Source organism: Ursus maritimus, unplaced genomic scaffold, assembly GCF_017311325.1.
Source record: "Ursus maritimus isolate PB19 unplaced genomic scaffold, ASM1731132v1 scaffold_4, whole genome shotgun sequence".
Lineage (NCBI taxonomy): Eukaryota > Metazoa > Chordata > Mammalia > Carnivora > Ursidae > Ursus > Ursus maritimus.
Genome location: NW_024426552.1, coordinates 4550733 through 4571472, shown reverse-complemented (window position 1 = coordinate 4571472; position 20740 = coordinate 4550733). Strand labels below are relative to the sequence as shown.

Below are 20740 nucleotides of genomic sequence, written 5' to 3'. Positions count from 1 at the left end.
TCCCATGCTGGACACATGGCAAATGCGTGACTGATGTTAGTATTATAGTTCTCTCTCACGTTAAACTTAAAGTGGTATCTCACACCACAGAATAAAGATGGGGGGTCTCGGGGAAGAGTTACAGTTTTTTGACAGGAAAATTAAAATAAAGATTCATGGGTAAGCTGTGTATTTTTTTTTCCATCAAAGCCATCTTCATTGTGAGATAAGAAGTAAATGCCTGTCATTGCTTTTTCTTGAAATCCTAAAATGACGAGATCAAGGAGTGTGTTTTTCCTCCTAGAACCCCTTTGAAGAGCTGGTTTGGGGGTGAGTCGGCAGCATTGTTCTGCGAAGCCGAGCTTGAAGGTTGGGCCAGTGTTCAGGGAAACCAGGAGAGAGGGCAGGAAAGTCGATGGGGGGTAAACCCCCAAACTCACAAATGTCTGTAGATGAACAGTTTGCTAGGACGGAGTGTCCACACAGCGCACGGTTTAGCGGGAAGGTCAGTACTTCTGGCAGAAAAGGCCAGCCCTGGACGTGGGCGTGAGCTGGGATGGCTGGGGATGCGTGGAGAGCGCGTGACCAGGCAGCGGGCAGGCGCCCCCGGGCTCCTAGGTGGGATTTCAGGGGACTGGCAGATCCTGACGTGTGGGATTCAGAGTTGGCGGGTAACATGCCAACGGAGAGAAGAATTAAGCACATGTGAGGCGGCAGAAGAACAGACAGCAAGGAGGTGGGACAGGAGAAAATGAGAGGCTGTGGGGTGAGACGCGGGCCCCCACGCAGCGTGGGGAGGGAGGCGTGAATTCGGTGAAACCCTCAGGATAGTGACCCACAGGCGGGAAGGCTGGCTGAGCCAGTCGCCCCAACCTTGACCGGACCTTCCTTGGGATCTAAGACCGACAGAGAAGTCTGGGGGAGAGCCTCGGAGATGGGCGGTGGCGCAGGCGAAACGTCGGAGGCTCTCAGCTGATTTGTTCCAAAGGGACATATTTCAGGTCTTACTTACACTCTCTGACTCGCGGTGGTAAATGGGAATCCTGGAGCATAAAGCGGGTCGGGCATGCTTGCTATCCGTGTTTGGACACACAGGCAATCCCGGAGGCTGAAATAACAATGTGGAGCATGGGAGGAGAGGGATATCAAAGGGAAAACTTGTATCTGGAATATTAGTCCAACTCACGTGCTGTATACATAAAACCACCCAACGCCATGTATATTTTCGATTGTTGCAAATACTTTAGGTGTTAACCCGGAGCTCGCTGACTCTGCATTGGTGAACGGGCTCGGAGCCTTGGGGCTTGTCATTTTGTCATCTTTGTTGGGAATGAGTGTCTATCTCTCAGAGTGCATTAACTGTTTTTAGCCTGGGAGGTATCCCTGGGGGAGACCTTCCTCCGTGGCATTACCTGGGACTGTACAATCGGAGACGCTAGTCTGTCTCGCAGCTGTGAGTGTCTCACATCTTGTAACCCAGAGAGCTAAGCACTAAAGCAATTTTCCCCACAATTTCTGTTCTCTCGTTAAATACCATTAAAGTAGAGGCTACTATGGCAACAGCCATTATATCGTCCACTTTACTTAATACCGCAGAGCGCGTAATCACCGTGTCTCCTAAGTGAATTGCTGTTGGAAATAGTTTAATATTAAGTGTCTGCAGGCAAAGCAACATTCATTCCTGCGTTTCAATGTGAATTCTTTGTTAGGTGTGCTTATAGAAGTTTTTTTGTTACTATTTTTTAAAAAAAGCGTATTTAAGGTTTTGGTACTTAAACATTTGATTTTATCAGCAGTGGGGAATATACACGGATATGTCTCCTCTTCCGTGCAAACTGTTTAGCCATTAAAGTAATTACTTCCCTCCAAGCTGCAATTAGGGGCCAGACAGTGGGCTATAGCTCTGTAATAAACGGAAGAGGTACACTTTTTTTTTTCTCTAAAGTGTTGATTTCTAATTTATCACATACTTTAAATAACAAAATGATTTAAGTCCTAGGAAATCATGTGCTTTGGGCACACTTATGGAACACCCAGATTTAACAAAGGATAACATTTTGTCATGTTTTCTTCAAAAATTTGTCATAGGAACAGAAAATAAACATAGCTTAAAGCCCCACTTCCTTTGCCAGAATGACCCTTTATCCTGAAACTGGTGTAGATTCTTCTCATAATTACTACACACTTAAGATTTCAGTCCATAGGTCTAAGTGCCTTGGATTAGTTGTCTATCGCTTGGTAACAGGTTAGCCCCACATTTAGCAGCACTCTGACCTTGTGCAGGTGCCAAGGGTCAGGGAGCGGCTTAGCTGGGTGGTTCTGGGCTAGGGTCTCCCAGCAGGGTGGAGGGTCCTGCTGGAAGCCCACTCCTGTGGTTGGGGAGAGGAGCCCTCCTTTCCTCTCCATTGGGACCTCAAGCCAGGCTTCCCTGAACATCCTTATGGTGGGTACCTGGTCACCTGGGAGCACGTGATTCCAGAGAGTAAAAGTGCCACACAGCACCCAAGCCACAGTCTTTTTTTTTTTTTTAAAGATTTTATTTATTTATTTGACAGAGAGAGAGGCAGCCAGCGAGAGAGGGAACACAAGCAGGGGGAGTGGGAGAGGAAGAAGCAGGCTTCCAGTGGAGGAGCCTGATGTGGGGCTCGATCCCAGAACGCCAGGATCACGCCCTGAGCCGAAGGCAGACGCTTAACGACTGAGCCACCCAAGCGCCGCCAGCCACAGTCTTTCTACACCCAATTTCGAAAGTGACATACGATCACTTCTGCCCTATTCTGTTGGTTGTTCAGAACAACCCTGGCCCAGCGTGGGAGGGGATTACACAAAGTAAATACCAGGGAGCGGGGATCACTGGAGTCCCCTTAAGAGCTGTCTGCCGTCTACCTATAGATAAGTACCATATAACAAAACATTGGTTGGTTGGTTGGTTATGGGGTTTTGGTGTTTTTAAATGTATATGAATGCCTGTAGTACCATGCGTGTCCTTTTTCAGTCTGCTCTGTAGTCAGCATTACACATTTACTGGCTCTTCCGTGTTGATGGGAGCACTGGCTCTCTCATTTTGACCGCTGTGTAGTATCCTCTTGTATGAATATACCCAGATTATTTACCCAGTTCTGCCTCGATGACCATTTGGACTGTTTCTAATATTGGCAGTTGTAAACAGTACTGCAGTGAACATCTTGCTGCATGCTATTGAGATCTTCTGAAAATGGAATTTCTGGATGGTTTGGTGTGCTCATCCTCAGTGTTACTGGCTACTGTCAGATTTGTCCTCCGGGCAGCTGGACCATCAGAATTACATAAGAATGTTCATTTGTTTTCTTTTGTTTTTGTGTTTTGCCCATCTGTATGTATGAAATAGCGTCACAGTGTGGTTACTTCTGAGATGATGCAACTTTTTTTTTAAAGATTTATTTGTTGTTTGGGTGGGGGGAGGAGTGGAAGGAGAAGGAGAGAGAGAATCTCAAGCAGACTCCCCACTGAGCGCAGAGCCCATCTCAGGGCTTGATCCCAGCACCCTGAGATCATGACCTGAGCTGAAATCAAGAGTCAGACGCTCAACCAACTGAGCCACCCAGGCGCTTTGAGATGATACAGCTTTTGATATACTTATCGGGTGTCCGAGCTTTTTCTCTGACGGTGAATTTTTCTACCAATAGCTTATGTATATTTTCCTACATGTCTTTTTTAGTGATATCTATACATTCTTAATATTTGATCCATTAATTTGGGGGGCTTATGCATGGTGAATATCTGCTAATCTCTCTGGATTTCTTCTACTTGTTTTTATTATCTTTCATTTACTTTTTTTTTTAATTTAGTGAGATAAAATGTACCAATCTCTTCCTTAATGGCTTTTACTCTGTACCTTATTTAAGAAATTTTTCTTCAATCTAAGAAAATAGAGATTTTTTTCTAAAGATCTAAAGATTTTCCCCCCTCATTTTCTTGTATATTGTGAAACAGGAATCTCATTTTTATAAGGACATTCAATTTTCTCAGGATTATTTCTTGCATATATTATCCCCTCTGATATTTTCAATATTTTATTATTTAAAAAATTTAATATACGGGAAAGACTAAAAATAATGCAATGATGTCCTACATACCCACCATCTAGATTTTTTTTAAAGATTTTATTTATTTATTTGACAGAACATAAGCAGAGGGAGTGGGAGCGGCAGGCAGAGGGAGAAGCAGGTTCTCTGCTGAGCAGGGAGCCCAATGTAGGGCTCGATCCCAGGACCCTGGGATCGTGACCTGAGCCAAAGGCAGACGCTTAACCGACTGAGCCACTTAGGTGCCCCCACTGTCTGGATTTGATAATTTTTCCATTTTGCCACCTATAGTATACATGTGTATGTAGTTCTTGTTTGAACCATTTATAAATAGGGTGCAGATATCATGACATTTTACCCCTAAATATTTCACTCCATAATATTTCATCCGTAAATACCTCTTAAAAATAAGGACAGGCTCATAATAAATGTAATACCATTATGACACCTAAAAATTTAACAATATTTACATTGTCTTATGTAATATCTAGGCCGTATTCAGATTTCCTCAGTTACCTCAAAAATGGTTTCCTTCACTGTGGGTTTTTTTTTTTTCTTTTGAAGGCCAGTTGTTTTATAGAATATATCATATTCAGATTTGTCTGGATTTTTTCTAATAGTATCGTTTAAGATGTTCATTTAACCTTACCTTTCTGTAAACTTGAACTTAGGTCTAGAGGCTTGGTTAGATTCAGGTTAAATTAATTTTGCAAGATACCTACTAAATTTTAATAATCTCTTTGTCGTGTACCAAGACCCAGTACGCATCTGGATTATTTCTGAGCATTCTCTTCTATCCCACCAGTGTAGTTGCTGTTCCTGTGCTTGAACATGTGGTTTAATTTCTATAGTTACAGTAAGACTTAACAGCCAGCAAGGGCTCAACTCCTCTCCTTATTCTTCTTTAAATGCTCTTGGCTACTTTTGTCCTTTTATTCAGCTTGCAACATCTGAGAACTCCGTTGGGATTTTGATTGCAACCGCATTGGATTTACAGATGAACTTGAGAAGAAATCAAGTCTTTATTATGCAAGTCTTTTCCCCATGAATGTACTAATTCTCATTTGTTTACGTCTTCTTTTTTTTTTTTTTTTAAGATTTTATTTATTTATTTGACAGAGAGACAGCCAGCGAGAGAGGGAACACAAGCAGGGGGAGTGGGAGAGGAAGAAGCAGGCTTCCAGTGGAGGAGCCTGATGTGGGGCTCGATCCCAGAACGCTGGGATCACGCCCTGAGCCGAAGGCGGACGCTTAACGACTGAGCCACCCAGGCGCCCCTGTTTAGGTCTTCTTTTATGTCCTACATCAGCTTTGTAGTTTTCTCCAAGAGGGTCTTACACATGTACTTCTTGCTAGATACCTGTTAGCTCTTACTGTTAGTGAGATTGTTTTAAATTACATTTGATTGTTTGGTATATAGGCATGAAGGGGCTTTTTGTATATTAATCTTCTATCCAGCCACCTTGCTGAATTCTCCTTTTAAAAAATAGTTGTTGGAGTTGCTTGGGTTTTCTATGAAAGCAGTCCTGTAGTCTGATTCATGGAGCAGGTTTGTGGAATTCCCTTCTAATCCTCAGTCGAGGGATTCTCAGTTTGCTGAAATCGTTTGGTCTGAATGGAAAAACACTTTGACATTTTCTACTACTGTTAAACATATTCCTACTCCATGACTCAGCAACTTCACTCTTAGGTACGTGCAGTGAAGAAATGAATGTGTGTGTCCACCCAAAGACTTAACCAGAAGCAGCTTTATTCATAAAATGAATTAAAGTACTACATCATTCAGTAAGTACCTTATTACATAAAACCACCATTTTCATCAAACTAAAAACAGCCCAGAATGAAGGAGACGGGATAAACAAATTACGAAACAGCAAATTTCCTATGCTGAAAAATGTACTTTAGGATCTCTTCAAAATTTCATTTTGCCCTAATTTTTGAATCGTGGATGGAATTCTCGGTCGACCATTTTCCCTTAGTGTTTCAAAGATGCTATTTCAGTGTTCTCTGGCCAGCATTATTGCTGGTGAAAAAACCCCCATCAGTTTCAGTTGTACTTTCGAGAGTAATCTGTTTGTTTTCTCTGGTTGCTGTTCAGACTTAGGCTAAATTTTTCCTCTTCTGAAGTTTCACCATGATGTATCTAGATAGAGATGGTTTTTGATCTTGCTCAAGACTCATTGTGCTCTCCGAATCTGACAATTCGTGTTTTTTATCATCAATCCTAGAGAATTGTAAGCTGTTACCTCCTCCACTCTTGCCTCACACCCATTTTTACTAGTTTCTTCTGGATCTCCTGAGATAAATTTTGAGATTTCTCATTTCCTCCACATCCATTGACCTTGCATTCATATTTTCCTTTCTTTATCTTTGCTGCATTCTGTGTAGTTTCTGCAGACACATGCTATATTGCCCTAGTTCTCTCCAGCTGTGTTCAGTCTACCATTTAACCTATTCAGTGAGGTTTTCTTCTTATAAAGATTTTATTTATTCAAGAGAGTGAGAGAGAAAACTCACAAGCATGCGTGAGCAAGGAGGGGCAAAGAGGGAGGGAGGAGAGAGAATTTCAGGCAGACTTCGCTGAATGCAGAGCCCTACGTGGGGCTTCATCCCACAACCCTGAAATCACAACCTGAGCTGAAACCAAGAGTCCGACGCTCACCGTACTGGCCCACCAGGCGCCCCAACCTATTCAGTGAGTTTTTAATTGCATGGCTTGTATTTTTCATTTCTCGAAATTCCACTTTGTACTTTTTCAAATATACTTGTTTACTTTTTTGTAGTGTTCTGTAATAATTTTGTGTGGCTTGTATTTACTTTGTCTCCATTATTTTATTTGATTTTTGAAAATGGCCAGATAATGTTCCAGTGATAGAATGCATTATATAGTCCCCACACCCTCAGAGGCAATCATGAGTACGTAAAGTGTTCCCTCATTATTTTTTGAGCCTCATAATCCTCTGTTATGTGGTTCTCTAATTTATTTAACAATTCCTTATTGGTATATTTAAGTTGTTTCCAGTCTCCTGTTATGATAAACAGTGTTGCTGTGATACCATTTGTCTGTGTTCATTCACACATATGAAAGTATACCTCTAGGTTAGATTACTGGGAGTAGAATTGCCAGGTTAAAGGGTATAAGCATTTGTAATCTTTTTTTTCTTTTTTTTGAGATTTTATTTATTTGACAGAGAGGGAGAGAACATGAGCCAGGGAGAACGGCAGAGGGAGAGAGGAAGAAGCAGCCTCCTTACTGAGTGGGGAGCCCAATGTGGGGCTCAACCCTAAGAACCCTGGGATCATGACCTGAGCTGAAGGCAGCTGCTTAACAACTGAGCTGCCCAGGCGCACCAAACATTTGTAATCTTGATGGGAATTGTCGCATTGCCTTCCAGGGAGGTTATACTCTTTTATACCTGTTGTACCAGTTTCTCTAGTAACGTTTACAATGGCCTGACTCCCCAGTCAGCATCACCAATGAGGTGGTGTCACACTTTTGGGCATTTTGCCAATCTGGTAGGTGGAAATGATGATCTCAGTGTTGTTTTAATTTAATTACTTTTATGCATGAGGTTGAGTTTATTTTCATGTGTCTAAGGGCATTTGTTTTTCCATTTCTGTGAACTATGTGCTCATATCTTTTCCCTATTATTTTCTATTGGGTTTTTAGTTTTTTATATTGATTTGTAGAAACGGTGTAATGGAGTGATTAACCATTTGGAGAAAAAACTATAACCCATATTTCAGTTATACAGTATTTAAAAATTTGCTTTGCTGCTGATGAATTTTATTGTAAAAATGCCTTTTTTTTTTTTTAAAGATTTTATTTATTTATTTATTCAACAGAGATAGAGACAGCCAGCGAGAGAGGGAACACAAGCAGGGGGAGTGGGAGAGGAAGAAGCAGGCTCCCAGCAGAGGAGCCTGATGTGGGGCTCGATCCCACAACGCCGGGATCACGCCCTGAGCCGAAGGCAGATGCTTAACCGCTGTGCCACCCAGGCGCCCCTGTAAAAATGCTTTTATGTATTTAAATGTATCAGTATTTTGTCTTAAGGCTCTTAGGTTTGAAGTCACATTTTTGAAATTATTTTGTGATCCGTGCAAGTACTTTTGTGTTTGATTTACCTTGATGTAGTCTGTATGGATAACCTTTATTCCCCCAAGGTGACTACCCCATTGTTCCTATAACGTTTTTCAGATAATCCACGTTTTCTTCCCTGATCTAAAATTCCACAATTATTATATGCCAGATTCCAGTACATGTTTGGAACTCTTTATCTCTGGACTTGCTGTTCTGTTCAGTTGATGTATCTTAGAGTGTTAGTTTCTGTGCATTCTTCTTCTTTATTCAAAACTTCCCTGCTGTTCTTAATTTTATTTTGCTTTATGAACTTTGAAGTCAGCCTGTTAAAAAAATCTTGTTAGTATTTTCATGAGGTTTTAATCATCGTAAACACGGCTATTGTATAATCTCAAGCATTTTGTTCTGTTTTCCTATCGTTTATGGAGAACTGATCTCTTCGTTTTCGGGGCGGCTGACCGTTCTGTCATGGCGGATTTTCACTTGGTTTGCAACTCTTTGTTGTGAGCTGATCTTTAGTGGGAATGCTTTTTATTTTTTTCCTTTAGAGAGAGTTCAGTGCACCTTGGGTTGTAAAAATGTTGCTCTAAAGCAACTTCGCATTTGTTTCTGCTGAGTGTGAGGCGATGGAACTTTTCGGATTTCTACACAAGCTGTGTAAATTTAGATGGCCGCCATGCTTGAGGTGGTGGTTGGGAGACTGTTTCTCACGGGAGATTCTTTCTCGCCCTCGTCACCCTCCGCTCCTGGGACCTCAGGCAGAGTCAGGCTTCCTGGGTGGCAGAGTTTTCCCGGCACCCTCCACCCCTGCACCGGGCTCTGTCCCCCATCTCTGTGGTGCCGGGGTCAAGTCTTCTGCCTGCCCCCCTCTGCCCCCTCCCCCCGTCCCTGGCATTGGATCCCCAGTTCTAGGGCTTATTTCTCAGCTCATCTACATATTTAAAAATATGAGTTTATCATCTTTTCTCTGTGTTATAGTAGGAGGAAGTTCTGCCTTGGTGCCAGCTAGCACTTGGCGGAGCCCAAACCTTTGGGAGCTTCCCTTTTCTCTTGATGTCTTTTATTTGCTTTTCATAATAATTGGTGTTTGTCAGACAACACTTAGCTAGAGGATTAGGCTTTTTTGTAGGGGGTTGGGGCAGGGTGGGAAGGAGAGCAGTGAGTGGGAGTTCTTTGAAGACTTTTCCTGGGGAGCTCTCTAAAATACATTATGGCCCACACCCTCCCCTCCTTTTTCAGCCAGGGTGTATCAGAATGGTGGTGGGTGGGAGGGTGATGGTTATTTTGGAAAAAGATCCACAGATGCTTCTCTTATGCTGCCCTGCGTCTCCTCGCCTCACCCCCCAACCCCTACGAAGAGTCCTATTCTGGTCTCAGATCAGAGCCACGTAAACAAGGTTGGCGGTCCCCATGTGCTGTGGGGTGGGCTGACCTGGAGCCTCGGCCCAGAGAGAGTCTCTCAGGCCAGGAGCAGGTGTTAGAGGCTGGAGCGTTTTCAGCTGCTCTGTGTTGCCCGGGCCAAGTATCCTAGAGCTAGGAAGATAATAGAGTGTCAAGAGTGACAGCTCTCTCTTAATGTATCCAAAGCTTCTGAAATACCACCCATCTCTTTTTATAGATTGAGACATTTAGCACCCAAGAGCTGTATAGATTTCAGCTTTTACAACTTGAGACTCCTCGTGGATTGTGGCAGTCATTTCACTGTGAATTTTCCTTGCTGCAGGTTGAAAGTGGATCATCTGGTACATATTCATGTTTAAAAATAGGAAAGTTAGCTGTGAGAGCAGAGTTGCAGAGATAGGCTTCTGCCGTCGACTTAGAATCCAGTCGAAAGATGCCAAAGCCAGGGGCCCCAAAGGCATGGATCAGGTAGCCCTCATTCCTCATCTGACAGAAAAGAACACTAAGGACGGGGGGTACTAAGTGGTTTTCGTGTGGTTGCAGAGCAAAATGGCCCCAGGTCCAGGACACCAGTCCTGTAAACTTCAGAACGTTCTTCCAAGTGAACCACACAACCACAGCTACTCAGAAGGCATCTTCGTACCAAAGAATTGATCTGGGGAGACAGTTCACTTTATTTTGCATACCATGGCAGAAAAGACCCAACCATGATAATTTTTATAGTTGGCAGATTAATGTGTCTTCCTTGGGTGCTCATTATAAACTGGGTCCTGATCTCCTGGGAGATAAGACAGAGAAAACATAATTAAAATTGTAACCCAAGACACTGATGAAAGATTTAAAATAACAATATATTAACAGGAGATACTTAGGAAGCACCGACCTTACCCCAGGCACTGTGCTAAGTACCTTCTGTTAGCTTGGTGATCATTCAGCAAGACTAACTCGTAGCTGCCGTTACCTTCCCCATTTTACAGATACGGAAACTGAGGGCCAAAGAAGTTAAGTAAATTGGTCAAGATGACACAGCTCCTAAGTGGGAACTAGGACTTGAACCCCAGCAGTCTGACCCCAGGGTCCGTGCTTTCATCAGTGTATAGGAGGGCCTCGTGAGTAATTCCAGCATAAAAACTTAAAATCTATTCCATGATCATAGAACTAATAGCCTATGTAAATAAGTGTGCATACCATCCAGAGAAAGGCATTCTTAGAAAGTAGTCTCCAGTAGTAATTTTAAATCAACTTTCCTTAATTTTTAAAAAGTTTATTTATTTAAGTCATGTCTGCACCCAACATGGGGCTCAGACTCAGGACCCCGGGATCAAGAGTCGCACGTTCTGCCCGCCCGCACCCCTCCTTTAATGCGAAGTAACTGTTTAGGAAATGTGAGGACACGGTTGTTTCCAGATAATACATTTTGACTGGCAAATTTAAATTGGTGCTATTTTTCAAAAACTTAAAAAAACTTTTTTCTGAATATAAAAGTAATACACGTACACTGAAGACAATTTGACTTTGGTGAGGGTTTTGATATAGTTGTATTATATATATAAAAAAATGTATATAAACTTGAGAGTTGAACAGTGCTAGAATTAACCCCCATGTACCTAGCAGAGCTGGGCTTAGGTTCGTATTTTTCTTTTTCTTCTTTTTTTTTTTTTTTTCCATTTTTCTTTTTCAGCCGAACTGCAATCCTGTCGTGTTGCTCTTTGACATACTTTTTTTGACTACCTCGTTCTTTTGATTTTTTTTTAACAGCTTCATTGGGATATAATTGGTATAAAGTGGACAGTTTGTGTTCCGAGGACCAGGTTGCTGAATTTTTGCATATGTAGGGGACCCGGAAAAAGTCCGGTCCCCTCCGCTGGCTTGGCCGCCCCGCCCGCAGCACAGACGCTCCCTGTTCTGGCCTCTCACTGAATCCCACTGTGGTCAGAGAACATAGTATCAACTGAATTCTTTTCCAAATGTCTTGCTATTTGTTCTTATGGCCCAGAATGTAGTCCATATTGGTAAATAGGCTCTTGACAACAATGTGTATTCTGCCGGGTGGGGGGAGCACCGTGCCCTTGGCCGTTAGGTCGCACGGGTGGGTGGTGCTGCTGGCGTGGTCCCTGCCCTCGCTCCCTTCCTGCCCACTTGCTGGCTGCTGAGCAGAAGAGGGCTGTTGAAGTCTCTGTCTTTGTGGGTTTCCATAAACTTCTGCAGCTTCATCATGGTTGTTTCTTCCTTTTCAAACTCGTATGAGGCGCGTACGTGTGTAGTCTTGCTCTGTCCTGTGTGTGCGCGGAACCCGTCCCCTGGCAGTCCTGTTTGCTCTGAGCTGAAGCCTCTGATGCTGATACAGCCCCTCTGCGTTTCTTCTCCTTTGTTTTAAATCAATGTATAGTTGTTTTTTTTAAGATTTTTAAAAAGATTTTATGTATTTATTTTGAGAGAGAGAGAGGGAGAATGAACGAGGGGGAGGGGCAGAGGGAGAAGGAGAAGCAGACTCCCCACTGAGCAGGGAGCCTGACACGGGGCTCGATCCCAGGACCCTGGCTCATGATCTGAGCCAAAGGCAGACACCCAACCCACTGAGCCCCCCAGGTGCCCCTCTGTCTGCGTTACTTTTGATTCACATTAGCTCGACACACCTTTTTCCATCCTGTGACTTCTAAGGGATTTGAGTATTTACGTTTCAAGGGGGCTTCTCCTGGGGAGCAAATAGTCAGGTCTTGCTTTTTACCTAATTCGACAATCTCTGCTTTGTCTTTGGGATGTTGAGACCAGAGATTGGCAGATAACAGCCTGCAGGCCAAATCTGGCCTGTCGTTTTTTTCTTTTTTTTCCTTTCTTTTTCTTTTTTTTTTTTTTTTTTGTAGGGCCTGTAAAAATGGTTTTACATTTTTAAAGGGGTGTGAAAAAAAAATCCTAAAAGAATGTGACAGAAATCCTCCGTGGCCCAAAAAGCCCTAACTCATTTACTTTCTGATCCTTTTCCAGAAAAAGTTTGCTGACCCCCAGTGTAGATTCTGTTTAATGTGATGATTGATAAGGTGGTGCTTTCATCTACCACGTGGCCCCATGTTTTCTCTTTGTCTCATCCGTTCTTTTCCTCCTCTTCTGCCGCCTTTTGGATTGAGAATTTTTATTTCTCTTGACCTCGGCTGGTGTCTTAGCTCCAGCTCTGTGCTGTCCTGGCGGTTGCTATAGGGTTTGCAGCGTGGGCCTCGAGGGGCTCGCTGTACCGCTAAACACGGGAGGAGAAGCTCTGGGGTGCGTCTCCTCCCGTCGCCTCTCGCAATCTTGCTGTCGTGCATTTGACTTATGCGTGTGTGATAAGGCACACACGACACCGGTGTCATTTCTGCTTTAAAGCAGTTATCTCCTTAAGTATTTAAAATGCAGGTGTGATAATTGCCGAGGTAGTTACCATGTCTGGTGCTCATCTCCCCTTTGTGTAGGTCCTGGTTTCCGTCTGACGTCACCGATCTGCTTGAAGGGCTTCTGTTAGTGTAACTGTAGTGCAGATGGACTGTGATGATTTCTTTCTTTTTTTCAGCTTCACTGAGGTGTAATTGACACATGAAAGCTATGTACATTTAAGGTAGACGATATGATGTTTTGCCATATGTATGTACTGTGAAATGGTCACCGCCGGCTACTATCTGTCAGCTCACATGGGTCGCATTGTCTTTCTTTTTTCCCCTCCCTCCCTCCCTCCCTCCCTTCCCCTGCCCTCCTCTCTCTTCTTTTTTTTCTCTCTCTCTCTCTCTCTCAAGATCTACGCCCACTATTCTACTCTCTGCTGCTGAGTTCGACTATTTTAGACGCCACGTATAAGTGAGATCTGTGGCGTTTGTCTTTCTCCGTCTGCCTTATTTCGCTTGGTATCATGTCCTCCGGGTTTATCCGTGTGGTCACAAATGGCAGGATAATACTCTAGCGTGTGTGTCTCTCCTTGTGATAAATCTTCCAGCTTGTGTATGTCTGAAAAGAAAATCCTTATCTTCACTTTGAAGGATATTCTTGCTTGGTATGGGAAGCTGGGTTGACCAGGTTTTCCTTTCCGGCACTTTAAAGATGTCTCTCCACAGTCTTATCGCTCGTGTTATTTCTGAGATGAAATTCGCTATAATTCTTTTTGTTCCTTCATACAGAGTATTTCGTTTTGCTTTTATTCTCTATGCTTTTGTGATTCTCTCTTTATCACTGCTTTTCAGCGGTTCCCTTGGTGTAACCTACTTCCTGTTTCTTGTGCTTGGGGATCTTTGAGCCTCTTGGATCCGTGAGCTTACAGTTGCCCTCAAGTTTCGAAAGGTTTTGGTGATCATTTCTTCAAATGCGTTCTGCCTCTGGTCCCTCCTCATCGGGGTCCTCTGACTCCATGGACACTGAGTTGCTTCCTGTGTTCCCGCAGTTCACTGACGTTCTCCCTTTATGGTTTCAGGATTTTGTTGTTTCATGGATAGTTTCTACTGTGTTTTCAAGTTCACTAGTCTTTTTTTTTTTTTTTTTTTTTTTTTTTTTTTGGTTTCCTGCAGATATCTGTTCTATTAATACCATGCAGTGTATTTCTTGTCTCACATCCTTGTAGTTTTTCTCTCTAGAAATTTGACTTAGGTCTTCGTTATAGTTTCTGTGTGTCTACTTAACACATCTGACATTATGAGAGCTCCTGTGTCTCTGCTTGGCACGTCTGATATTCTCTCCAGCATCCCAAGCGGAATGCAGTTACAGTAACTGTCTTCATATCCTGTCTACTAATACTACCATCTGTGTCATTTCTTGCCAAGCTTCAAATGATTGATTTTCCCCCTTGCCATGAATTGTGTTTTCCTGCTGCTTTGCATACTTGGAAATTTTTTATTGGACGCCAGACATTGTGAACTTCACCTTGTTGGGTGCTTGGGACATTACGATTTACAAGAAATGTGTATCTGGTATTTGTCTCCATTTCTGGCACAGAGCTCCTGAAACTCTCAGAATTTCCTAAGCGATAAGATGTCTTTTGTTAATAAAGTGGCTTTGGAAAGCATTCTGGGGTAGGGCTGGCCTGTGATTAGTGTTGGAACTCTCCCGCCTCCTGACCTCCAGGGAGGGAAAGCAGCTGCGGGTTGAAGCAATCTCCACTGGCCTTGACTTCATCCATCTTGTCTGTGCGATGAAACCACCATAAAAACCCAAAAGGAGAGGGTCTAGAGGGCTTCCAGGCTGGTGAGCACGGGGGACTGTGGGGAGAGTGGCCCCTGGAGGGCCCAGGCGCTCCACCCCCTTCCCCAGACCTTGCCCTGGGCATCTCTTCCGTCTGGCTGTTCCTGAGTTAGTCTTTTATAATAAACCAGCAATCTAGTGAGTTCTCTGAGTTCCAGGAGCTGCTCTGGCAAATTAATCAAACTCAGGTCAGGGGGTGGTTGGGACGTCCCATCTGTAGCCAGCGGGTCAGCAGCAGGTGACACCCTGGGCTTTTAACTCACTTCTGAAGTAGTGGGGAGCAAAGCATGCAGGCCTGAGCTCTTTCTTAACTGTGGGATCTGATGCTGTTTCTGGGTAGATAGTATCAGAAGTGAGTTGAATTCCTGGACACCCTGCTGGTGTGTGAGAATTGCCGGTTGGTAATGTAAGCCCCAACACGTTGAAACTGGGTCCAGTTGCCCAAAGGGTGCTGAGTACTTTTGTCTTCTTGCGAGTATTCTTGAAGTTTGTCCTGGGTCATGTTTAAGTTAGTCCTGCCTTGTCTTGCTCTGAAGCTTCTTCAGATGAGATCAGAGCAGTGTGCCCTGCGTGGTTCCCTTCCCCCAGGACGGAGGAGAGACCCTTATGACTCTAACTGGTCCCCTGTGAATTGGGCTTGGGTTTTTTTTCCCCCCACACTGGGAAACAGAACAAACAGGAAGCAGTTGGCTGTAGGTACCGTTCTCAGCCCTACCTGTGAGCTCCAGAGCTCTGTTCTTTCTAATCCTTTCAAGTGGTCCTTTACCCGCCTCCATTCATTTTTGGTCAGCACTCAGCTGAAGGCTCAGGGGAGGCCCTCGGGAGATGTGTGGAATTTCTGTACTGCCGCCTCCTGTCCTACCTTGTGCCTCCGAACTCCAGGACCCCCCAGCCCTGCGCCCCAGCCTGGCCCCCCAGCCCTGCTCTCAGCCTTGCCCCCTAGTCCTGTCTTCAGCCTTGCCTTGCTCCCCTGCCCTGCCCCCCTGCCCTGCCTCTCATCCTTCCCCAGCCCTACCCCTGCCTCTCAGCCTTGCCTTCCCAGCCTTGCCCTGTTCCCTAGCCCTGCCCCCTAGCCTTGCCCCCCTGCCCTACCCCCCAGCTCTGTCCCCCATCCTTCCACCCCCAGCCCTAGCCCTGCCTCCCAGCCTTGCCCGCCCAGCCCTACCCCCTAGCCTTGCCCCCTGCCCAGCCTCCCAACCCTGCCCTCCCAGCCTTTCCCTGCCCCCCAGCCCAGGAGGCTGCCCACCTCTGCCCGCGTCCCCAGCCCTGTGCCACAACCCAGAAATGTTCTCAAGGCAACTGTCGGGCTCCCTTCATCTGTCTTCCCTTCTCTCGGGACTTCACGCTCCTTGCTCAGTTGGCAATATGTTCAGAGCCTTTGTTTCTTTGTGTATTTTGTCCAATATTTTAGTTGTTTCAGGTCGTGGGTAAATCTGGCCCCTCTTGCTCCGTCCTGTCTGGAAGCAGAAATGGTTTCCAGTGACTTTCATTGCCTCCTGTTGGCCGCTCGGGCTTTTGGGGTCTTTGCACTAAGCACACGTCACCCACATCAGTGTATGTGTTCAAACGTCTCGTCCGTTTGCTAGAAGACAGATGACCTGCTGCGGAAAGACGCTTCAGGTCCTACCACGGAAGGGTTCTTACAAAGCAGGAGAGAGAGAAACTGTAATAGAAACGTAGGTGGCCACCGAGTGTGTGTTTCCAGCGGTGGCTTCAGCCATGGGCATTTGGGCTCTGGATGAATAGAAGGCCAGCATCCCTCTGCTCCTGGGTGTCCGCAGGCTCTTGCGCTTGCCTGGATTCTTCTGGTGCTCGCAGAAGCAGCCACGAAGCCATACACACCGAATCCACATTAGCCAGAAAGTGTTCTGACCAAGTCTGTTTTCTCCCTCATTTTAAACCACTCTGTGAAGGCCATCGTCCTGTTATTTTGAATTTTTCTTTCCTCAATAAAAAAAAATAAGGCTGTTACTTGGCAGGCCTTAGGGTCTTGAAGCTTCAGTACAGAGAAATGAAATGCGTAGCAACATTGTTTTTTTGTGCCTAGATGTTCATTTCTCTAATTAAACATGGGTGAGGTGGGTAACAAGGCTTTTCTCTTTTTCCAAGTGAAACGTAAAATGCCAGATAAATTCTATACTTCTGAAAAGGGCAGATACGTCTGATGTAGTGAAATGAAATACTCATAATCCCAAACCTGCTTTAAGAAATCCTCTCGACCTCCTCCCCTGGGGGAGTATTACCCCAGTGTCACTAGCACAAGTCACCAGGTGAACGGTAGCTGTGTGTCCCTTTGTTCCCGGGTAGGCCACGGATTCCATGTCGCCCTCACAGACCATTCCTGATCTTGGGTCCTCCCTACACTGTAGGTGGGGTGCGGGACAAGCGTGGGGCAGGGAAGAATCTTCTGGTGTGACCAGGTGGTCTTGGAGCCCATTCAGAGTGTGGGTCGGGCTGATAGGAGGACAGGCACCGGAGAGCATGAAGTCAGGTTGACTACGCCGGGGACATCCGGGCATTCGGGCAGGCTCTGCCGAGCTCCCTACTCCCCCTCCCCCTCCCAGCCAGCCTCCTCACCCGGCACCGAGCTCTGCGCCCTTGCCCACAGGGCTCCGCAGCCTTGGCCTCCCCAGAGCACCTGACGCTTCTGGATGTGCCCTTCTGCACGTTGCTCTCCGCCACGTGGCTTCAGCACCTGTAGTCCCGGAAGCAGGCCGTGCTGGGGGGCGGGGACTGGACCCTCTGGGGCCACCGCTGCCACAGAGTGCGCCCCCCCTTGGTGCCTGCCCAGCGCCTGGGCCACTGTTTCACAAAGCAGGTGTTCTCTCTTTTGCCGGAGGGGACCGACGGCCGGCTCATTTCACAGCTGTGGATTTCCCCCCTTCTGTCTCCTCAGAAATGGCAGGTGCTCCAGTGTCTGAAATCTCTGGGCCTTTCTCAACAGACGACATAGCCAGCAACTGCGTCCCCGCCCTGCCCTTGAATGAGCCCATTTTGTGGATCGTCTCGTACGCGCTCATGAGCGTGTGTGCGGTCATCCTTCTCATCCTGATCGTCCTGCTGCTACTTCCCTTTCCGTGTCGGCAGCTGCCCCGCGATCCCGAGGTCGTCAATGATGAGTCCTCTCTCGTCCGGCATCGCTGGAAATGAAGAGCGGAGCCCCAACTCGAGCGACCTTGAACTCTCTGTTAAGAGAATTACGTTTCAGGTGGAGCAGGCGGGGTCTGCTTCCTCTGTCCACTAGTCTTAAATCTGTTCTGCTCCCAGATGCCTTCCAGATTTCACTGTATTTTGATTCTTGATTTTAGAGCTTCCTTCTTCTCCCTCACTTCCGAGAAAAATTATAATAAAAAACACCTCGTTCTAAACCAAAACAGAGTGAATTGGGCTTCAGGCTTTATGTGACTGGTTATGCCAAACTGTCTAGGTGTGCCACCAAAAAAAAAAAAGAGGGCAAGCTTTGGCTCGTTCTCCTCTTCCTCCCGTCTCTGGAGAAATGAGTACATGTGGTTCGTAACTCCTCTTAGCTAATGGGAAGCTTTTCATACGAATTGCATTTAAGGGTATTTTGCACCAGGCCTCAGCCTGGGTCGGAGAATACAAGAGGCCTGCAGTATGGTAGCAGGAGAAGCGGCCTGGGGCCTGACGATCTCACCATCCTGCCTGCTTCTGAATCAGAAACAGAGCCCTTTTCTGAGCCTCTCTGTGCTCTGAGTGGGAGCCAGAATCCTCTTGGAGGGACACGGCACTCAGCGGTCTTCACCAGCCTCTTCTGAAGATGGAAAGCCTTTGTCCGTCACGGTAGAGTGGGAAGGAAACGTGTGCTCTCGTACTCCGTGCTTCCGTAGTCTGGTTGGTATAAAGATAAAAGCAGCTACCTCTGTGGAGACTTTGCCCAGGGCTCTGTGCCCGGCTGGGGCTGCGGGCAGCCTGGTTCCAGCCGTTGCCCTCCGCGAGAAGAATCCTCCTTCCAACCGCTGAGGGTGACAGGTACCCTTCTGTTGCCAAGCGGGCCATTATTTCAGTGCTTACTCTTACTTTAAATTAATAAAAGGTGTTCTGGTGAGAAAAGCAAATCCTGCTTCACTAGCTTAGTTGTGTTTCCAAATCTGTGGGGGTAGGTCGGTTATTACCCTGGAGGGAAACAGGGAAATGGCTCAATTCCTATCCTGACCAACTCTCGGGGGAAGGAAGACACAAGCCATGCGGAGGACTTGAAGGAACTTCTTCTCCCATGCTTTCAGACCATGTGTCTGCATTTGCAGAAACCCCTAGACTCCAGCACAGCCGCCCGAATCAGCGTGAACACATCGTGGAGCCGTTGACCCACACGCTTCCTCCCTGTGGCGTGTTCAGTCTTCGGCGAGGTGGGTGTGCAGTGCCCCCCTTCTGTGGGGGACCTCACTCTTACTATCATTTATTTGATAAAGAAATTAATTTCTTTGCCAAAAAAAAGCAGAAGCCTTAACTCGATGCAGTCAGCCTTCTGTGATCAGATATAATTAGAAGAAGGGTTCAAAGCCAATATCCCTTCTCTTGTTTGTACGCCAAGTTCAATGTTCGCTTTTGCATCGCTATTGGGATGGGTTGAATATATGATAGAATCCTGCTGGAAGGGCTAACTGGAGTGTCTCCTCTGGCTAGATTGTCATTTACGTTCAAGGTAGGCTGCGTGTGGATGTTGCACTGGCTCTGCTCCCTGTACCGGGGCATGTCCAAACTGGGGACAGTATGACCGGAGAACTGTGGGGCCACACGCATGTCACTGTGTCCTTGCAGAAGAAGGTTTGAATTGTATCTTAGAACCTGAACCTTCTGTGCCCTTTTTAGGAAACAGTTTGCATGTGGTGTGTACAAGGCCCTCTTGACGTGGGGGTAGCAGGAGGGGTTTCTGTTACCACGTACTCATTATCGTGTCTGGTCTTGGCTCGGTAGTAATAATTCCAAAATACATTTCCATAGTAGAAGTCTCTGGAATTCTAATGCTCTTGTCCCGTGATCCACTTTGCACGGAAGGGAAGGCAATCCTCCCAGAGTAGACCTTCCCCATGCTGTGAAAACCCAGACCCCCGAAATAAAAGGAGGGAGTCGCAGAGATGACCCAGTTCGTTTGGCTGCTTATTCCTTCACACAGGCGTCTGCTCCAATCTCTCGTGCTCGGTTTCCCAGCCGGGGAGCATTTCTGTTGAACAACGGCTCAGCAGACGCTGTTCCCAGAGTACATGATAATAGCACGGCAGATTTCAAGCTAGGGTATTTGAATGAAGTTTGCTATAATGCTCTGCATTTCATATCAGATTTCTCCACCTTTTCATCTCAGATGTCATTGGATGTGACATTTTAATGGAAATGCTTAAATTACAAAAGCATAACTTAGCAACAAGAATGAAACAGACAATTGAATGTGGGACATTTTCCTGGCATGCCTTGCTGTCGAAAATTGGACTTTGAGTCAAAACCCTGGTTAGTGACACCCACCTCCTTGAGTTATGTAAATTGATACTGAGCTTGGAAAACCTTCAAGAAGGCTTGCTTTGAACGGGAAAGGAAGTAACAATCATCTGAGGGTGTCATTTTTACCTTGTAACCTACTGCGGAAAATGCTGGAAGACGGTCCTTTTCTGAAAGCTGCACTTAGCATTATGCTGTTGTCAAACGTTGTCAACTCTCCCATGAGAAATGAATGCTTCTTTCGTGAGCAATGTTTTTTTAATAGGGTGTTACTTTATATTCTTGATGAGTTATTTGGAAGCCCCAATGAAATGCTGTTTTTAGTAGCTGGGACTGTTTATGAAAACTAGCAAGAAACAAGATGGGGACTGAGTCTGATTTTTCTCCATCCGCCCCCCCCCCCCGACCTGGGGAGTTTTAAAAAGCACCACCGTGATCATGGTGTCAGATCATCTGGCATTTCCCATACACTAGGTTGTATTTCTTCTGAACCAAAAACAAGTACCTGGCATTAAAGAAACAGGTTCTTGGCTTGTGACTTCTGGGAATGTTTTCCAGAACGCAG

At 45.6% G+C, this 20740-nt stretch overlaps 1 protein-coding gene across 1 annotated transcript in view; it reads left to right on the top strand.

The window, feature by feature from the left end:
- BACE2 (beta-secretase 2) overlaps positions 1–18098 on the top strand; it is a gene marked incomplete at its 5' end in the record, with an annotated part of 79428 nt that extends 61330 nt beyond the window's left edge. The window contains one exon of the mRNA XM_040621658.1: positions 17621–18098. Coding sequence (XP_040477592.1) covers positions 17621–17874 — 254 coding nt within the window. The remainder of the gene's footprint in view (positions 1–17620) is intronic.
- Positions 18099–20740: the final 2642 nt, after the last annotated feature.